Here is a 17,527-nt window from a genome sequence, read left to right on the forward strand (position 1 = left end):
ACTAAGCTGGCAGGCTGAATAACAGCCTGCTGCCTGGCCTGCAACCCTATTTCATTGTGGAGCTAGAGGAGTTAGAGCCCTGTCTATGTTGGTAGATAAGATGAGAGCACCCCTCCAGCTAGGATGGAGTCCGTCACTCCTCAGCAGGCCAGGCTTGGTCCTGTTTGTGGGTGAGTCCCAGAAAGAGGGCCAATTATCTACAAATTATATCTTTTGGGAGGGGCAGAAAACAGTTTTCAACCAGCGATTGAGTTGTGAGACTCTGCTGTAGAGCTCATCACTCCCCCTAACTGGGAGGGGGCCAGAGACAATTACTCGATGCCGACACATCTTTCTAGCTGATTTACACGCTGAAGCTATGTTGCGCTTGGTGACCTCTGACTGTTTCATCCTAACATCGTTGGTGCCGACGTGGATAACAATATCTCTATACTCGCCAGTTTTAGCTTTAGCCAGCACCATCTTCAGATTAGCCTTAACGTCGGTACCCTGCCCCCTAGTAAACAGTGTATGATCGCTGGATGATTCGTTTTAAGTCTAATACTGCAGGTAATGGAGTCGCCAATGACTAGGGTTTTCAATTTGTCAGAGCTAATGGTGGGAAGCTTCGGCGTCTCAGACCCTGTAACGGGAGGAGTAGAGACAAGAGAAGACTCGGCCTCAGACTCAGACTCGATGCTTAATAGGGAAAACCGGTTGAAAGTTTCTGTCAGCTGAATGAGCGACACCGGTTGAGCATTCCTACAGCATTTCCCTCCAGAAGCCATGAGAAAGTTGTCCGGCTGCGGGGACTGTGTGAGGGGATTTATACTACTATCTGTCTGTACTTACTGGTGGCACAGATGCTGTTTCATCCTTTCCTACACTTAAATTACCCTCGCCTAACGAGCGATTGCGTCTGAAGCTGGGCTTGCAGCACAGCTATCCTCGCCATAAGGCGATCGTTCTCCTGTATATTATGAGTACAGCGACTGCAATTAGAAGGCATCATGTTAATTTTACTACTTAGCTTCGGCTGTTGAAGGTGCTGACGAACCATGTCCAGATAAAGCGTCCGGAGTGAAAAAGTTGAATGAAAAAAAAAAAAGTTGTGAGGGAAAAACTAAAAATATAAACGGTAACTAAAAAGTAAAAACCGTAAAGTTGACAGGTAGCAAAGTAAGGTTGGCAACAAAACACACATCAACACGTCTGCAAGTTCAAGAGGAAGTGACGACAACAAGGAAAGAAGACTCACTGCCAAAGGTGCTTCAACAAAGTACTGAGTAAAGGGTCTGCATACTTATGTAAATGTTATATTTCCACATTTTTTTACCTGTATAAATTTGCGAACATTTCTTTGAATCTGTTTTTGCTTTGTCATTATGGGGTATTGTGTGTAGATTGATGAGGGAAAAAAACAATTGAATACATTTTAGAATAAGGCTGTAATGTAACAAAATGTGGAAAAAATCAAGGGGTCTGAATACTTTCCGCAGAAAATGTATACAGATTTTTATTGTTGACATATATACACTTTGGGCCTTGACTAACCCTGGACATAAAGCCTGACCAGGAAAATCTCAGCACTTAGTGAAAGTGCAACATTGGCACCATTTCATACTACTGATGACAGAATATTCTGTCCTGCGTCCTCTGAGCGACACAGAGTCACGATTCAAATACCTGCCGACTCGTTACAACCTTGGCTTTAAGCACAACATTTTAATGCCTGTGTGACAAAGAGAAAGTGGTCTTGTTTAAATTCTACGAAATTAAACTTTTTCATGTTGGGAACTGTAAATCTGAGCTCGATATTGTTGCATTCTCTAAGTTCCACCCTTTCATATGCCTGATCGCAAGAGGGACTCCGATGCTAATAGCCAGAGGAAATCGATCCTTTGTCTGGATAGGCCAGAAAATGTGACATGTCACCTCTTATGCAAATGAGGTATCCGATTGCAAACTCTCCATCTCACCTTCTCGCAGGCAGCAACAACTGAATGGGGAGACTCAGCTGTTTCACTGAGCATAAAGCCGATATCACATGAAGCAATCTGGACTAAATGTATGATGCTTGCAACAATGTTGCATCGGTGTTTCTCTGTGTGTCACGTCCCCAAAAATGTTCTGCAACTTAGTTGCATCACAAGAGATAGACTCAAACTTATTTCACACAACTGACTATACTGTGTCCAATCAGTGAGCAGAACAAAGTGTGCATGTCATATCATTGTTCACAGAGCACTGTGCTCACAAAGTGGCGTTCGGGACGGATCCAGAAATGCTACTAGTCCCCTATTTAGGGACTTGACATCGAAAAGGTTTTAAAAATATAAAATTTTCAGAAAGGTTGTCACAATAACTTGTCATGTGATGTTAGAGTATTGTGGGTAATTAAACATTTTAGACTTTATGTTACCTTACACAATGTTGTATGCATGTCTGTAGAACGAGAAGAAAATGTCTATATTTATATGAAATACTTTGTTATATTTGCTGTAATGGATCATGATAATCAGGTTCAAAAACCGCTGTGAAAATGGACTATTGCGGTGTCATGGTGTATTTGTAAAGTAGATCCACTGTAGATTATTTCACATTGATATCACAGTAGCAGGGGGTTAAGAACCCATCACACCTACTCCCTACCAGCTCCCCAAGAGCTGTAGATGTAGTAGGAATAGTAGTTATTGTAGTTGCACAATCGTTGTTGTAGTAGTAGGAGCAATAGTTGTTATAGTTTGAGTTGTTGACGAAATACGTTGTTATAGTAAGAGTTATAGTAAGAGCCGTAGTTGTTGTAGTAGGAGCAGTAGTTGTTGTATTAGGAGCTGTAGTTGTTGTAGTAGGAGCTGTAGTTGTTGTAGTAGGAACTGTGGTTGCCTTAGCAGGATAAGTATATACTGGGATTGGATTGGAATAGTTTTATACTCTATATTATGTACATTTCAACAAGTAATAAAAAATAAACACTAAACAAAACATAATTGACAAGAGAAAAGATACATACATATATTAATAAATATGCACGACTACAGTATATAACAAAATACAGTGTTATTGAACAAAAATGGCCAAATCAATAAAATGTTGAACTTGGCTGTAAAGTCCTCCTTTGGTAGCTCAGCAGGTTTAGGGCAGAAGGTTGAAGAGGTTCCAACAGACCAACGTCATCAACAGGCCTGGAAAAACGAACAAACCAAAAATTTTAAAAAATCAAGAAAACCCTGGTTACTTTCAACAGGACTTTTCAACACTGACACCTACTGGTTGACTCAAGTAGTCATCAACAGGCTCAACAGCATTTAATCCTACAGACTACAGTGCAATGACCACAGTCCACAATGACCACACTGCACAATGACCACAGTCCACAATGACCACAGTCCACAATGACCACAGTCCACAATGACCAATGTGCACAATGACCACAGTCCACAATGACCACAGTCCACAATGACCACAGTGTACAATGACCACAGTCCACAATGACCACAGTCCACAATGACCACAGTGTACATTGATCACAGTGCACAATGACCACAGTCCACAATGACCACAGTCCACAATGACCAAAGTGTACAATGATCACTGTTTACAATGACCAAAGTGTACAATGACCACTGTTTACAATGACCACAGTCCACAATGACCACAGTGCACAATGACCACAGTCCACAATGACCACAGTGTACAATGACCATAGTCCACAATGACCATAGTTCATGATAATTGACCAAAAGTCGACTTCACTCACCGTGAAAAAGGGGTTTCCTACAGCTTGAGGAAACCTGACTGGAGAGGCCTGTCAAAAGTGTGATGGAGGAAGGGCCAAGATCACCTGCAGGAGAAGACCAAGGAAACACGTTTTGGAAAAGTCCACAATCTTTCAAAGTCACAGAACACTTCCTCTTTCTTAGGTGTCTGTGTGTGTGTGTGCTTGTGTATGTCTGTGTGTGTGTGTTTATGTGTGTGAGTGTGTGTGCCTGCAGGTGTGCATTCATGTCTTCCTACCTTGCCAAGACTACAATGTAAGGACTACAATGTCCTGACAATTCACACGAGTATGTGTGTGTGTGTGTGTGTGTGTGTATGTGTGTGTGTGTGTGTGTGTGTGTGTGTGTGTGTGTGTGTGTGTGTGTGTGTGTGTGTGTGTGTGTGTGTGTGTGTGTGTGTGTGTGTGTGTGTGTGTGTGTGTGTGTGTGTGTGTGTGTGTGTGTGTGTGCACGCTTGTGTACGAGCACTCTTGCATTATGCAAAAACAGTTGTGTTATCATAGTCAGCAAATGTACATTTTAAATAGCATTTTATGGTAGACATAAAAGCATTTATTTAAGAAGATGCACTCCTGAATCTTACCATTATCCCCAACAGATCCCCGGACAAAGAACACTTTTTGAAGACCAGTATCTATTACACGTCTGGGCGTTAGGGTCAAGGTTTTGAGCAAAAGTGGAGCCAAATTATCAGGGATGATGAAACTAAATTGGATTATTTTTATATCAGGATCATAAGCAAGTTCTTTGTACGTCACTTCCACCTGAAAGAAAAGTATGAAATAATCAAACTATTATATAATGTAAGTTCAAACAGGACTGTCTGGTGCACCCGAGGAGAATGAATCCATTGTATCGGTAATTGGTAATATCACTAAAGGCTTAAACTTACTTGTGTTTTGTTGATAAATGTGGCTCCATTGTACAAGGCCTTTTGAACTGTAAATGTTCCACTTTCGTACACAACAATCATTGACTCATTGGACTGAAAAAAAATCAACAATATTTAACATCAGCAAGTTCATCAGATTTTGTTGTTGTAATTAATGAAGCATGTTTTGTTGATGAATGGAGAGGTTCCTGTAATGTCTAAGCATCTGATTTCTAAGTGGTCGATGTGGGTTGCCATACACAAGGTCACTGGTTTGAATCCCTTCCTAACCTTAACAAATTAGAATGACTTGCCTTAATTTAACTAATCGCTAAACGTACTTGCTTAAACTTTACACCTTCATTGCCGTTCTTCAAATAAAATGAAATAAGGAAAACTGGATGTGTTGTGTTACCTTGATTTGATTAGTTAGTATTTCACTGATGATCCCCAGGTATCCCTGAAGTGTCTCTGCAGGTGCACTAATCTCCACTATGTAAGGTGGGCTGGTTGTGACAGAGATGTAAGTGCAGTTCCTGGGGTCATCTGTAGCATCGCAGCCCTTAGGTTCAGAGTAGCGATTTCTTTCTCTCAAACTCTGTGTGGAAAACAGGCACTTAAACAAATATACAGTTGAAGTCAGAAGATGACATACACCTTAGCCAAATTCATTAAACAGTGTTTTTTTTTTTACAATTCCTGACATTTAATCCTAGTAAAAAATCCCTGTCTTAGGTCAGTTAGGATTCCCACTTTATTTTAAGAATGTGAAATGTCAGAATAATAGAGTGATTTATTTCAGCTTTTATTTCTTTCATCACATTCCCAGTGGGTCAGAAGTTTACATACACTCAATTAGTATTTGGTAGCATTGCCCTTAAAATGTTTAACTTGCGTCAAACGTTTCGGGTAGCCTTCCAAATTGGGTGAATTTTGGCCCATTCCTCCTGACAGAGCTGGTGTAACTGAGTCAGGTTTGTAGGCCTCCTTGCTCGCACACGCTTTTTCAGTTCTGCCCACAAATTTTCTCTAGCATTGAGGTCAGGGCTTTGAGATGGCCACTTCAATACCTTGACTTTGTTGTCCTTAAGCCATTGTGCCACAACTTTGGAAGTATGCTTGGGGTCATTGTCCATTTGGAAGACCCATTTGCGACCAAGCTTTATTTCCTGACTGATGATCTTGAGATGTTGCTTCAATATATCAGCATAATTTTCCTCTCCTCATGATGCCATCTATTTTGTGAACTGCACCAGGCCCTCCTGCAGCAAAGCACCCACACAACATGAACATGATGTGCTTCACGGTTGGGATGGTTTTATTCGGCTTGCAAGCCTCCCCCTTGCCTCCCCCTTTCCTCCAAACATAACGATGGTCATTATGTCCAAACAGTTCTATTTTGTTTCATCATACCAGAGGACATGTCTCCAAAAAGGACAATCTTTGTCCCCATGTGCAGTTGCAAAACGTAGTCTGGCTTTTTTACCGCGGTTTTAGAGTAGTGGCTTCTTCCTTGCTGAGTGGCCTTTCAGGTTAAGTTGATGTAGGACTCGATTTACTGTGGATATAGATACTTTTGTACCCGTTTCCTCCAGCATCTTCACAAGATCCTTTGCTGTTGTTCTGGGATTGATTTGCACTTTTCGCACCAAAGTAGGTTCATCTCTAGGAGACAGAACGCGTCTCCATCCTGAGCGGTATAAAGACTGCGTGGTCCCATGATGTTTATACTTGGGTACTATTGCTTGTACAGATGAACGTGGTACTTCAGGCATTTGGAAATTGCTCCCAAGGAAGAACCAGACTTGTGGAGGTCTACAATTTATTTTCTGAGGTTGTGGCTGATTTCTTTTGATTTTCCCATGATGTCAAACAAAGAGGCACTGAGTTTGAATGTAGGCCTTGCAATACATCCACAGGTACACCTACAATTTACTCAAATGATGTCAATTAGCCTATCAGAAGCTTCTAAAGAAATGACATCATTTTCTAGAATTTTCCAAGCTGTTTAAAGGCACAGTCAACTTAGTGTATGTTAACTTCTGACCCACTGGAATTGTGATACAGTGAATTATAAGTGAAATAATCTGTCTGTTAACAATTGCTGGAAAAATTACTTGTGTCATGCACAAAGTAGATGTCCTAACCGACTTGCCAAAACTATAGTTTGTTAACAAGAAAGTTGTGGAATGGTTGAAAAATGAGTTATAAAGACTCCAACATAAATGTATGTAAACTTCCGACTTCAACTGTACTACAAAAAAGATAAAGCGCTCACCTTTTTGTTTAAAATGTATATAAATAGCTGAGGTGTACTATACTCACTTTTGAGGACACAAGCTCAATTACATAGTACAAGTAATATGAAAATAATAAATATCATATTCAATCATTTTCCTATTCAACAAAAGTGGGTGAATCGGGCTTGAAATAATGTAAATGTTTTTAAATATAGTAGCAATCAAATTCTAAAGAACTTACTATTTCATTTCACCTTTCTTATAACTGTCAAATAAAAATGATTACTTAGTGACAGTGCAAGATTGGCACCATTTCATACTACTGATGAAAGAAAATATTCTGTCCTGCGTCCTCTGAGCGACACAGAGTCACGATTCAAATACCTGCCGACTCGTTACAACCTTGGCTTTAAGCACAACATTTTCGTCCCTGTGTGACAAAGAGAAAGTGGTCTTGTTTAAATTCTACGAAATGAAACTTTTTCATGTTGAGAACTGTAAATCTGAGATCAATATTGCTGTATTCTCTAGACCACCCATTCATATGTCTGATCGCAAGAGGGACTCCGATGCTAATAGCCAGAGGAAATTGATCCCTTGTCTGGATAGGCCAGAAAATGTGACAGTTTGCCTCTTATGCAAATGAGGTATCCGATTGCAAACTCTCCATCTCACCTTCTCGCAGGCAGCAACAACTGAATGGGGAGACTCAGCTGTTTCACTGAGCATAAAGCCGATATCACATGAAGCAATCTGGACTAAATGTATGTTGCTTGCAACAATGTTACATCGGTGTTTCTCTGTGTGTCACGTCCACAAAAATTGCTTGCAACTTAGTTGCATCGCAAGAGATAGACTCAATCTTATTTAATACAACTTAGCAAACAGTGTCCTATCAGTGAGCAGAACAAAGTGTGCATGTCATATCATTGTTCACAGAGCACTGTGCTCACAAAAGTGGCGTTCGGACCGAGTCCACAACTGATACTATTCCCCTATTTAGGAGACTTGACATCGAAAAGGTTTTAAAGCTATTTAATTTTCAGAAAGGTTGTCTCAATAACTTGTCATGTGACATTAGAGGATTGTGGGTAATTTAACATTGTAGACTTTATGTTACCTTACACAATGTTGTATGCATGTCTGTAGAAAGAGAATTTAATGTCTATATTTGTATTAAGCACTTTGATATACTTGCTTTAATGGATCATGAGGATCAGGTTTAAAAACCGCTGTGAAAATTGACTGTTGAACTACAAGAGACCACACCAGCCAATCTGGAATTAGCACTACACTCAACAATGCCTGCTAAATTAAGTTAAAGTAGTACAAGTATTCTGTATTTATACTTGTGTCTGAGGACGTTACCGTAAGTCTAAGAGGAATTGGAGCAGTAGTAGTAGTTTGAGTTGTTGATGTATTAGGAGTCATAGTAGTAGGACTAGGAGTAGCAGATGTAGCAGTAGGAAGCATAGTTGTGCTGTTCAAAGCTGTTTGGTGAAGGATCACGATTTGATGTTGTAGAGCTGTAGTAGTTGTGGTAGGAGCAGCAGCTGTTATAGTAAGAGCCGTTGTTGTTGTATTAGACGCTGTCGTTGTTGTATTAGGAGCTGTGTTTGTTGTATTAGGAACAGTAGTTCTAGTCTTAGGAGCTGTAGTTGTTGTAGTAGGAGCAGTAGTTGTTGTTGATTTAGGATCTGTAGTTGTTGTATCTGGATATGTAGTTGTATAAGAACCTGTAGTTTTTGTATTAGGAGCTGTAATTGATGTATTATGAGCTGTAGCTATTGTATTAGGAGCAGTTGTTGTTGTGTTTGGTGCAGTGGTTGTTGGTGTCTTAGGAGCAGTAATTGTTGTATTAGGGGCTGCAGTTGTTGTAGTCGGAGCTGTGGTTGTTGTACTAGGAGTTTTAGTTGTTGTATTAGGAGTTTTGGTTGTTGTATTAGGAGCTGTGGTTGTTGTACTGGGAGCTGTGGTTGTTGTATTAGGAGCTGTGGTTGTTGTATTAGAAGCGGTGGTTGTTGTATTAGGAGCTGTGGTTGTTGTATCTGGATATGTAGTTGTATAAGACCCTGTAGTTGTTGTATTAGGAGCTGTGGTTGTTGTATTAGGAGCTGTATTTGTTGTAGTAGGAGCTGTAGTTGTTGTATTAGGAGCTGTTGTTGTGGTAGTAGGAGCTGTAGTTGTTGTATTAGGAGCTGTATTTGTTGTATTATGATCTGTAGTTGTTGTAGTCGGAGCTGTGGTTGACTTTGTAGGAGCAGTAGTTGTTGTAGTAGGAGTTGTCGTTGTTGTATTAGGAGCAGTGGTTGTTGTAGTAGGAGCTGTAGTTGTTGTTGTAGTTGTAGTGGTTTGAGCTGTAGTTGTTGTAGTAGGAGCTGTAGTTGTGGTAGTAGGAGCTGTAGTTGTTGTATTAGGAACATTGGTTGTTGTAGTTGTAGTGGTTTGAGCTGTAGTTGTTGTTGCAGGAGCAGTAGTAGTTGTTGTAGTAGGAGCTGTAGTTGTTGTAGTAGGAGCTGTAGTTGTTGTAGTAGGAGCTGTAGTTGTTGTAGTAGGAGCTGTAGTTGTTGTAGTAGGAGCTGTAGTTGTTGTAGTAGGAGCTGTAGTTGTTGTAGTAGGAGCTGTAGTTGTTGTAGTAGGAGCTGTAGTTGTTGCATTAGGAACTGCAGTTGTTGTAGTAGGAGGTGTAGTTGTTGTATTATGATCTGTAGTTGTTGTAGTCGGAGCTGTGGTTGACTTTGTAGGAGCAGTAGTTGTTGTAGTAGGAGTTGTCGTTGTTGTATTAGGAGCAGTGGTTGTTGTAGTAGGAGCTGTAGTTGTTGTTGTAGTTGTAGTGGTTTGAGCTGTAGTTGTTGTAGTAGGAGCTGTAGTTGTTGTAGTAGGAGCTGTAGTTGTTGTAGTAGGAGCTGTTGTTGTGGTAGTAGGAGCTGTAGTTGTTGTATTAGGAGCTGTAGTTGTTGTAGTAGGAGCAGTAGTTGTTGTAGTAGGAGCTGTAGTTGTTGTAGTAGGAGCAGTAGTTGTTGTAGTAGGAGCTGTAGTTGTTGTATTAGGAGCTGTAGTTGTTGTAGTAGGAGCAGTAGTTGTTATAGTAGGAGCTGTAGTTGTTGTATTAGGAGCGGTGGTTGTTGTATTAGGAGCTGTGGTTGTTGAATTAGGAGTTGTAGTTGTTGTATTAGGAGCTGCAGTTGTTGTAGTCGGAGCTGTGGTTGACTTTGTAGGAGCATTAGTTGTTGTATTTGGAGCTGTGGTTGTTGTAGTCGGAGCTGTGGTTGACTTTGTAGGAGCATTTGTTGTTGTAGTAGGAGCTGTATTTGTTGTAGTAGGAGCTGTAGTTGTTGTAGTAGGAGCAGTAGTTGTTGTAGTAGGAGCTGTAGTTGTTGTAGTAGGAGCTGTAGTTGTTGTATTAGGAGCTGTAGTTGTTGTATTAGGAACATTGGTTGTTGTAGTAGGAGCTGTAGTTGTTGTAGTAGGAGCAGTAGTTGTTGTAGTAGTTGTCGTTGTAGGAGCTGTAGTTGTTGTAGTAGGAGCAGTAGTTGTTGTAGTAGGAGCTGTAGTTGTTGTAGTAGGAGCAGTAGTTGTTGTAGTAGGAGCAGTAGTTGTTGTATTAGGAGCTGTAGTTGTTGTAGTAGGAGCTGTAGTTGTTGTAGTAGGAGCTGTAGTTGTTGCATTAGGAACTGCAGTTGTTGTAGTAGGAGCTGTAGTTCTTGTATTAGGAGCTGTAGTTGTTGTAGTAGGAACTGCAGTTGTTGTAGTATGAGGTGTAGTTGTTGTATTATGATCTGTAGTTGTTGTAGTAGGAGCTGTAGTTGTTGCATTAGGAACTGCAGTTGTTGTAGTATGAGGTGTAGTTGTTGTATTATGATCTGTAGTTGTTGTAGTCGGAGCTGTGGTTGACTTTGTAGGAGCAGTAGTTGTTGTAGTAGGAGTTGTCGTTGTTGTATTAGGAGCAGTGGTTGTTGTAGTAGGAGCTGTAGTTGTTGTTGTAGGAGCAGTAGTTGTTGTAGTAGGAGCTGTAGTTGTTGTAGTAGGAGCTGTAGTTGTTGTAGTAGGAGCTGTAGTTGTTGTAGTAGGAGCAGTAGTTGTTGTAGTAGGAGCTGTAGTTGTTGTAGTAGGAGCAGTAGTTGTTGTAGTAGGAGCTGTAGTTGTTGTAGTAGGAGCTGTAGTTGTTGTAGTAGGAGCAGTAGTTGTTGTAGTAGGAGCAGTAGTTGTTGTAGTAGGAGCAGTAGTTGTTGTAGTAGGAGCTGTAGTTGTTGTATTAGGAGCTGTAGTTGTTGTAGTAGGAGCTGTAGTTGTTGCATTAGGAAATGCAGTTGTTGTAGTATGAGGTGTAGTTGTTGTATTATGATCTGTAGTTGTTGTAGTCGGAGCTGTGGTTGACTTTGTAGGAGCAGTAGTTATTGTAGTAGGAGTTGTCGTTGTTTTATTAGGAGCAGTGGTTGTTGTAGTAGGAGCTGTAGTTGTTGGTGTAGTTGTAGTGGTTTGAGCTGTAGTTGTTGTAGTGGGAGCTGTAGTTGTTGTAGTAGGAGCTGTAGTTGTTGTAGTAGGAGCTGTTGTTGTGGTAGTAGGAGCTGTAGTTGTTGTATTAGGAACATTGGTTGTTGTACTAGGAGTTGTGGTTGTTGTATTAGGAGCTGTAGTTGTTGTACTAGGAGCTGTAGTTGTTGTATTAGGAGCTGTAGTTGTTGTATTAGGAGCTGTAGTTGTTGTACTAGGAGCTGTAGTTGTTGTATTAGGAGCTGTAGTTGTTGTATTAGGAGCTGTAGTTGTTGTAGTAGGAGCTGTAGTTGATGTATTATGAGCTGTAGCTATTGTATTAGGAGCAGTTGTTGTTGTGTTTGGTGCAGTGGTTGTTGGTGTATTAGGAGCAGTAATTGATGTATTAGGGGCTGCAGTTTTTGTAGTCGGAGCTCTGGTTGTTGTACTAGGAGTTGTGGTTGTTGTATGAGGAGCTGTGGTTGTTGTACTAGGAGCTGTGGTTGTTGTACTAGGAGCTGTAGATGTTGTATTAGGAGCTGTGGTTGTTGTATTAGGAGCTGTGGTTGTTGTATTAGGAGCTGTAGTTGTTGTACTAGGAGCTGTCGTTGTTGTATTAGTAGCTGTAGTTGTTGTATTAGGAGCTGTGGTTGTTGTATTAGGAGCTGTAGTTGTTGTACTAGGAGCTGTCGTTGTTGTATTAGGAACAGTGGTTGTTGTACTAGGAGTTGTGTTTGTTGTATTAGGAACTGTGGGTGTTGTACTTGGAGCTGTGGTTGTTGTACTAGGAGCTGTATTTGTTGTAGTAGGAGCTGTAGTTGTTGTAGTAGGAGCTGTAGTTGTTGTAGTAGGAGCTGTAGTTGTTGTATTAGGAGCTGTAGTTGTTGTATTAGGAACATTGGTTGTTGTAGTAGGAGCTGTAGTTGTTGTAGTAGGAGCTGTAGTTGTTGTAGTAGGAGCAGTAGTTGTTGTAGTAGGAGCTGTAGTTGTTGTAGTAGGAGCTGTAGTTGTTGTAGTAGTTGTTGTATTAGGAGCTGTAGTTGTTGTAGTAGGAGCTGTAGTTGTTGTAGTAGGAGCTGTAGTTGTTGCATTAGGAACTGCAGTTGTTGTAGTAGGAGCTGTAGTTGTTGTATTAGGAGCTGTAGTTGTTGTAGTAGGAACTGCAGTTGTTGTAGTATGAGGTGTAGTTGTTGTATTATGATCTGTAGTTGTTGTAGTAGGAGCTGTAGTTGTTGCATTAGGAACTGCAGTTGTTGTAGTATGAGGTGTAGTTGTTGTATTATGATCTGTAGTTGTTGTAGTCGGAGCTGTGGTTGACTTTGTAGGAGCAGTAGTTGTTGTAGTAGGAGTTGTCGTTGTTGTATTAGGAGCAGTGGTTGTTGTAGTAGGAGCTGTAGTTGTTGTTGTAGGAGCAGTAGTTGTTGTAGTAGGAGCTGTAGTTGTTGTAGTAGGAGCTGTAGTTGTTGTAGTAGGAGCTGTAGTTGTTGTAGTAGGAGCAGTAGTTGTTGTAGTAGGAGCTGTAGTTGTTGTAGTAGGAGCAGTAGTTGTTGTAGTAGGAGCTGTAGTTGTTGTAGTAGGAGCTGTAGTTGTTGTAGTAGGAGCAGTAGTTGTTGTAGTAGGAGCAGTAGTTGTTGTAGTAGGAGCAGTAGTTGTTGTAGTAGGAGCTGTAGTTGTTGTATTAGGAGCTGTAGTTGTTGTAGTAGGAGCTGTAGTTGTTGCATTAGGAACTGCAGTTGTTGTAGTATGAGGTGTAGTTGTTGTATTATGATCTGTGGTTGTTGTAGTCGGAGCTGTGGTTGACTTTGTAGGAGCAGTAGTTATTGTAGTAGGAGTTGTCGTTGTTTTATTAGGAGCAGTGGTTGTTGTAGTAGGAGCTGTAGTTGTTGGTGTAGTTGTAGTGGTTTGAGCTGTAGTTGTTGTAGTGGGAGCTGTAGTTGTTGTAGTAGGAGCTGTAGTTGTTGTAGTAGGAGCTGTTGTTGTGGTAGTAGGAGCTGTAGTTGTTGTATTAGGAACATTGGTTGTTGTACTAGGAGTTGTGGTTGTTGTATTAGGAGCTGTAGTTGTTGTACTAGGAGCTGTAGTTGTTGTATTAGGAGCTGTAGTTGTTGTATTAGGAGCTGTAGTTGTTGTACTAGGAGCTGTAGTTGTTGTATTAGGAGCTGTAGTTGTTGTATTAGGAGCTGTAGTTGTTGTAGTAGGAGCTGTAGTTGATGTATTATGAGCTGTAGCTATTGTATTAGGAGCAGTTGTTGTTGTGTTTGGTGCAGTGGTTGTTGGTGTATTAGGAGCAGTAATTGATGTATTAGGGGCTGCAGTTTTTGTAGTCGGAGCTCTGGTTGTTGTACTAGGAGTTGTGGTTGTTGTATGAGGAGCTGTGGTTGTTGTACTAGGAGCTGTGGTTGTTGTACTAGGAGCTGTAGATGTTGTATTAGGAGCTGTGGTTGTTGTATTAGGAGCTGTGGTTGTTGTATTAGGAGCTGTAGTTGTTGTACTAGGAGCTGTAGTTGTTGTATTAGGAGCTGTGGTTGTTGTATTAGGAGCTGTAGTTGTTGTACTAGGAGCTGTCGTTGTTGTATTAGGAACAGTGGTTGTTGTACTAGGAGTTGTGGTTGTTGTATTAGGAACTGTGGGTGTTGTACTTGGAGCTGTGGTTGTTGTACTAGGAGCTGTATTTTTTGTAGTAGGAGCTGTAGTTGTTGTAGTAGGAGCTGTAGTTGTTGTAGTAGGAGCTGTAGTTGTTGTATTAGGAGCTGTAGTTGTTGTATTAGGAACATTGGTTGTTGTAGTAGGAGCTGTAGTTGTTGTAGTAGGAGCTGTAGTTGTTGTAGTAGGAGCAGTAGTTGTTGTAGTAGGAGCTGTAGTTGTTGTAGTAGGAGCTGTAGTTGTTGTAGTAGTTGTTGTATTAGGAGCTGTAGTTGTTGTAGTAGGAGCTGTAGTTGTTGTAGTAGTTGTTGTAGTAGGAGCTGTAGTTGTTGTAGTAGGAGCTGTAGTTGTTGTAGTAGGAGCTGTAGTTGTTGCATTAGGAACTGCAGTTGTTGTAGTATGAGGTGTAGTTGTATTATGATCTGTAGTTGTTGTAGTCGGAGCTGTGGTTGACTTTGTAGGAGCAGTAGTTGTTGTAGTAGGAGTTGTCGTTGTTGTATTAGGAGCAGTGGTTGTTGTAGTAGGATCTGTAGTTGTTGTTGTAGTTGTAGTGGTTTGAGCTGTAGTTGTTGTAGTAGGAGCTGTAGTTGTTGTATTAGGAGCTGTAGTTGTTGTATTAGGAACATTGGTTGTTGTAGTAGGAGCTGTAGTTGTTGTAGTAGGAGCTGTAGTTGTTGTAGTAGGAGCAGTAGTTGTTGTAGTAGGAGCTGTAGTTGTTGTAGTAGGAGCTGTAGTTCTTGTAGTAGTTGTTGTATTAGGAGCTGTAGTTGTTGTAGTAGGAGCTGTAGTTGTTGTAGTAGGAGCTGTAGTTGTTGCATTAGGAACTGCAGTTGTTGTAGTAGGAGCTGTAGTTGTTGTATTAGGAGCTGTAGTTGTTGTAGTAGGAACTGCAGTTGTTGTAGTATGAGGTGTAGTTGTTGTATTATGATCTGTAGTTGTTGTAGTAGGAGCTGTAGTTGTTGCATTAGGAACTGCAGTTGTTGTAGTATGAGGTGTAGTTGTTGTATTATGATCTGTAGTTGTTGTAGTCGGAGCTGTGGTTGACTTTGTAGGAGCAGTAGTTGTTGTAGTAGGAGTTGTCGTTGTTGTATTAGGAGCAGTGGTTGTTGTAGTAGGAGCTGTAGTTGTTGTTGTAGGAGCAGTAGTTGTTGTAGTAGGAGCTGTAGTTGTTGTAGTAGGAGCTGTAGTTGTTGTAGTAGGAGCTGTAGTTGTTGTAGTAGGAGCAGTAGTTGTTGTAGTAGGAGCTGTAGTTGTTGTAGTAGGAGCAGTAGTTGTTGTAGTAGGAGCTGTAGTTGTTGTAGTAGGAGCTGTAGTTGTTGTAGTAGGAGCAGTAGTTGTTGTAGTAGGAGCAGTAGTTGTTGTAGTAGGAGCAGTAGTTGTTGTAGTAGGAGCTGTAGTTGTTGTATTAGGAGCTGTAGTTGTTGTAGTAGGAGCTGTAGTTGTTGCATTATGAACTGCAGTTGTTGTAGTATGAGGTGTAGTTGTTGTATTATGATCTGTAGTTGTTGTAGTCGGAGCTGTGGTTGACTTTGTAGGAGCAGTAGTTATTGTAGTAGGAGTTGTCGTTGTTTTATTAGGAGCAGTGGTTGTTGTAGTAGGAGCTGTAGTTGTTGGTGTAGTTGTAGTGGTTTGAGCTGTAGTTGTTGTAGTGGGAGCTGTAGTTGTTGTAGTAGGAGCTGTAGTTGTTGTAGTAGGAGCTGTTGTTGTGGTAGTAGGAGCTGTAGTTGTTGTATTAGGAACATTGGTTGTTGTACTAGGAGTTGTGGTTGTTGTATTAGGAGCTGTAGTTGTTGTACTAGGAGCTGTAGTTGTTGTATTAGGAGCTGTAGTTGTTGTATTAGGAGCTGTAGTTGTTGTACTAGGAGCTGTAGTTGTTGTATTAGGAGCTGTAGTTGTTGTATTAGGAGCTGTAGTTGTTGTAGTAGGAGCTGTAGTTGATGTATTATGAGCTGTAGCTATTGTATTAGGAGCAGTTGTTGTTGTGTTTGGTGCAGTGGTTGTTGGTGTATTAGGAGCAGTAATTGATGTATTAGGGGCTGCAGTTTTTGTAGTCGGAGCTCTGGTTGTTGTACTAGGAGTTGTGGTTGTTGTATGAGGAGCTGTGGTTGTTGTACTAGGAGCTGTGGTTGTTGTACTAGGAGCTGTAGATGTTGTATTAGGAGCTGTGGTTGTTGTATTAGGAGCTGTGGTTGTTGTATTAGGAGCTGTAGTTGTTGTACTAGGAGCTGTCGTTGTTGTATTAGTAGCTGTAGTTGTTGTATTAGGAGCTGTGGTTGTTGTATTAGGAGCTGTAGTTGTTGTACTAGGAGCTGTCGTTGTTGTATTAGGAACAGTGGTTGTTGTACTAGGAGTTGTGGTTGTTGTATTAGGAACTGTGGGTGTTGTACTTGGAGCTGTGGTTGTTGTACTAGGAGCTGTATTTTTTGTAGTAGGAGCTGTAGTTGTTGTAGTAGGAGCTGTAGTTGTTGTAGTAGGAGCTGTAGTTGTTGTATTAGGAGCTGTAGTTGTTGTATTAGGAACATTGGTTGTTGTAGTAGGAGCTGTAGTTGTTGTAGTAGGAGCTGTAGTTGTTGTAGTAGGAGCAGTAGTTGTTGTAGTAGGAGCTGTAGTTGTTGTAGTAGGAGCTGTAGTTGTTGTAGTAGTTGTTGTATTAGGAGCTGTAGTTGTTGTAGTAGGAGCTGTAGTTGTTGTAGTAGTTGTTGTAGTAGGAGCTGTAGTTGTTGTAGTAGGAGCTGTAGTTGTTGTAGTAGGAGCTGTAGTTGTTGCATTAGGAACTGCAGTTGTTGTAGTATGAGGTGTAGTTGTATTATGATCTGTAGTTGTTGTAGTCGGAGCTGTGGTTGACTTTGTAGGAGCAGTAGTTGTTGTAGTAGGAGTTGTCGTTGTTGTATTAGGAGCAGTGGTTGTTGTAGTAGGATCTGTAGTTGTTGTTGTAGTTGAAGTGGTTTGAGCTGTAGTTGTTGTAGTAGGAGCTGTAGTTGTTGTAGTAGGAGCAGTAGTTGTTGTAGTAGGAGCTGTAGTTGTTGTAGTAGGAGCAGTAGTTGTTGTAGTAGGAGCTGTAGTTGTTGTAGTAGGAGCTGTAGTTGTTGTATTAGGAGCTGTAGTTGTTGTAGTAGGAGCTGTAGTTGTTGTATTAGGAGCTGTAGTTGTTGTATTAGGAGCTGTGGTTGTTGTATTAGGAGCTCTGGTTGTTGTACTAGGAGTTGTGGTTGTTGTATTAGGAGCTGTGGTTGTTGTATTAGGAGCTGTGGTTGTTGTATTAGGAACTGTGGTTGTTGTACTTGGAGCTGTGGTTGTTGTACTAGGAGCTGTGGTTGTTGTATTAGGAGCTGTGGTTGTTGTACTAGGAGCTGTAGATGTTGTATTAGGAGCTGTAGTTGTTGTATCTTGATATGTAGTTGTATAAGACCCTGTAGTTCTTGTATTAGGAGCTGTGGTTGTTGAATTACGACCTGTAGTTGTTGTATTATGAGCTGTGGTTGTTGTAGTAGGAGTTGTAGTTGTTGTATTAGGAGCAGTGGTTGTTGTGGTAGGAGCTGTAA

General features: G+C 40.9%; 2 protein-coding genes across 2 annotated transcripts in view; one reads left to right on the forward strand and one right to left on the reverse strand.

Annotated features, from left to right (window-relative positions):
* Window positions 1-17,527, forward strand: part of LOC139561686 (putative ferric-chelate reductase 1) — a 49,661-nt gene that overhangs the window by 17,387 nt on the left and 14,747 nt on the right. The gene's annotated exons all lie outside the window — the stretch shown is intronic.
* On the reverse strand, window positions 1,481-10,877 carry LOC139561678 (mucin-2-like; the record flags this gene model as incomplete). Its single annotated transcript, XM_071378920.1, has 6 exons — window positions 1,481-3,164; window positions 3,740-3,823; window positions 4,342-4,522; window positions 4,651-4,743; window positions 5,045-5,227; window positions 8,238-10,877. Coding segments are annotated over 6 exons (3,231 nt in total), but the record flags the coding sequence as incomplete, so codon positions are not given.

This window comes from Salvelinus alpinus, chromosome 31 (assembly GCF_045679555.1).
Source record: "Salvelinus alpinus chromosome 31, SLU_Salpinus.1, whole genome shotgun sequence".
NCBI lineage: Eukaryota > Metazoa > Chordata > Actinopteri > Salmoniformes > Salmonidae > Salvelinus > Salvelinus alpinus.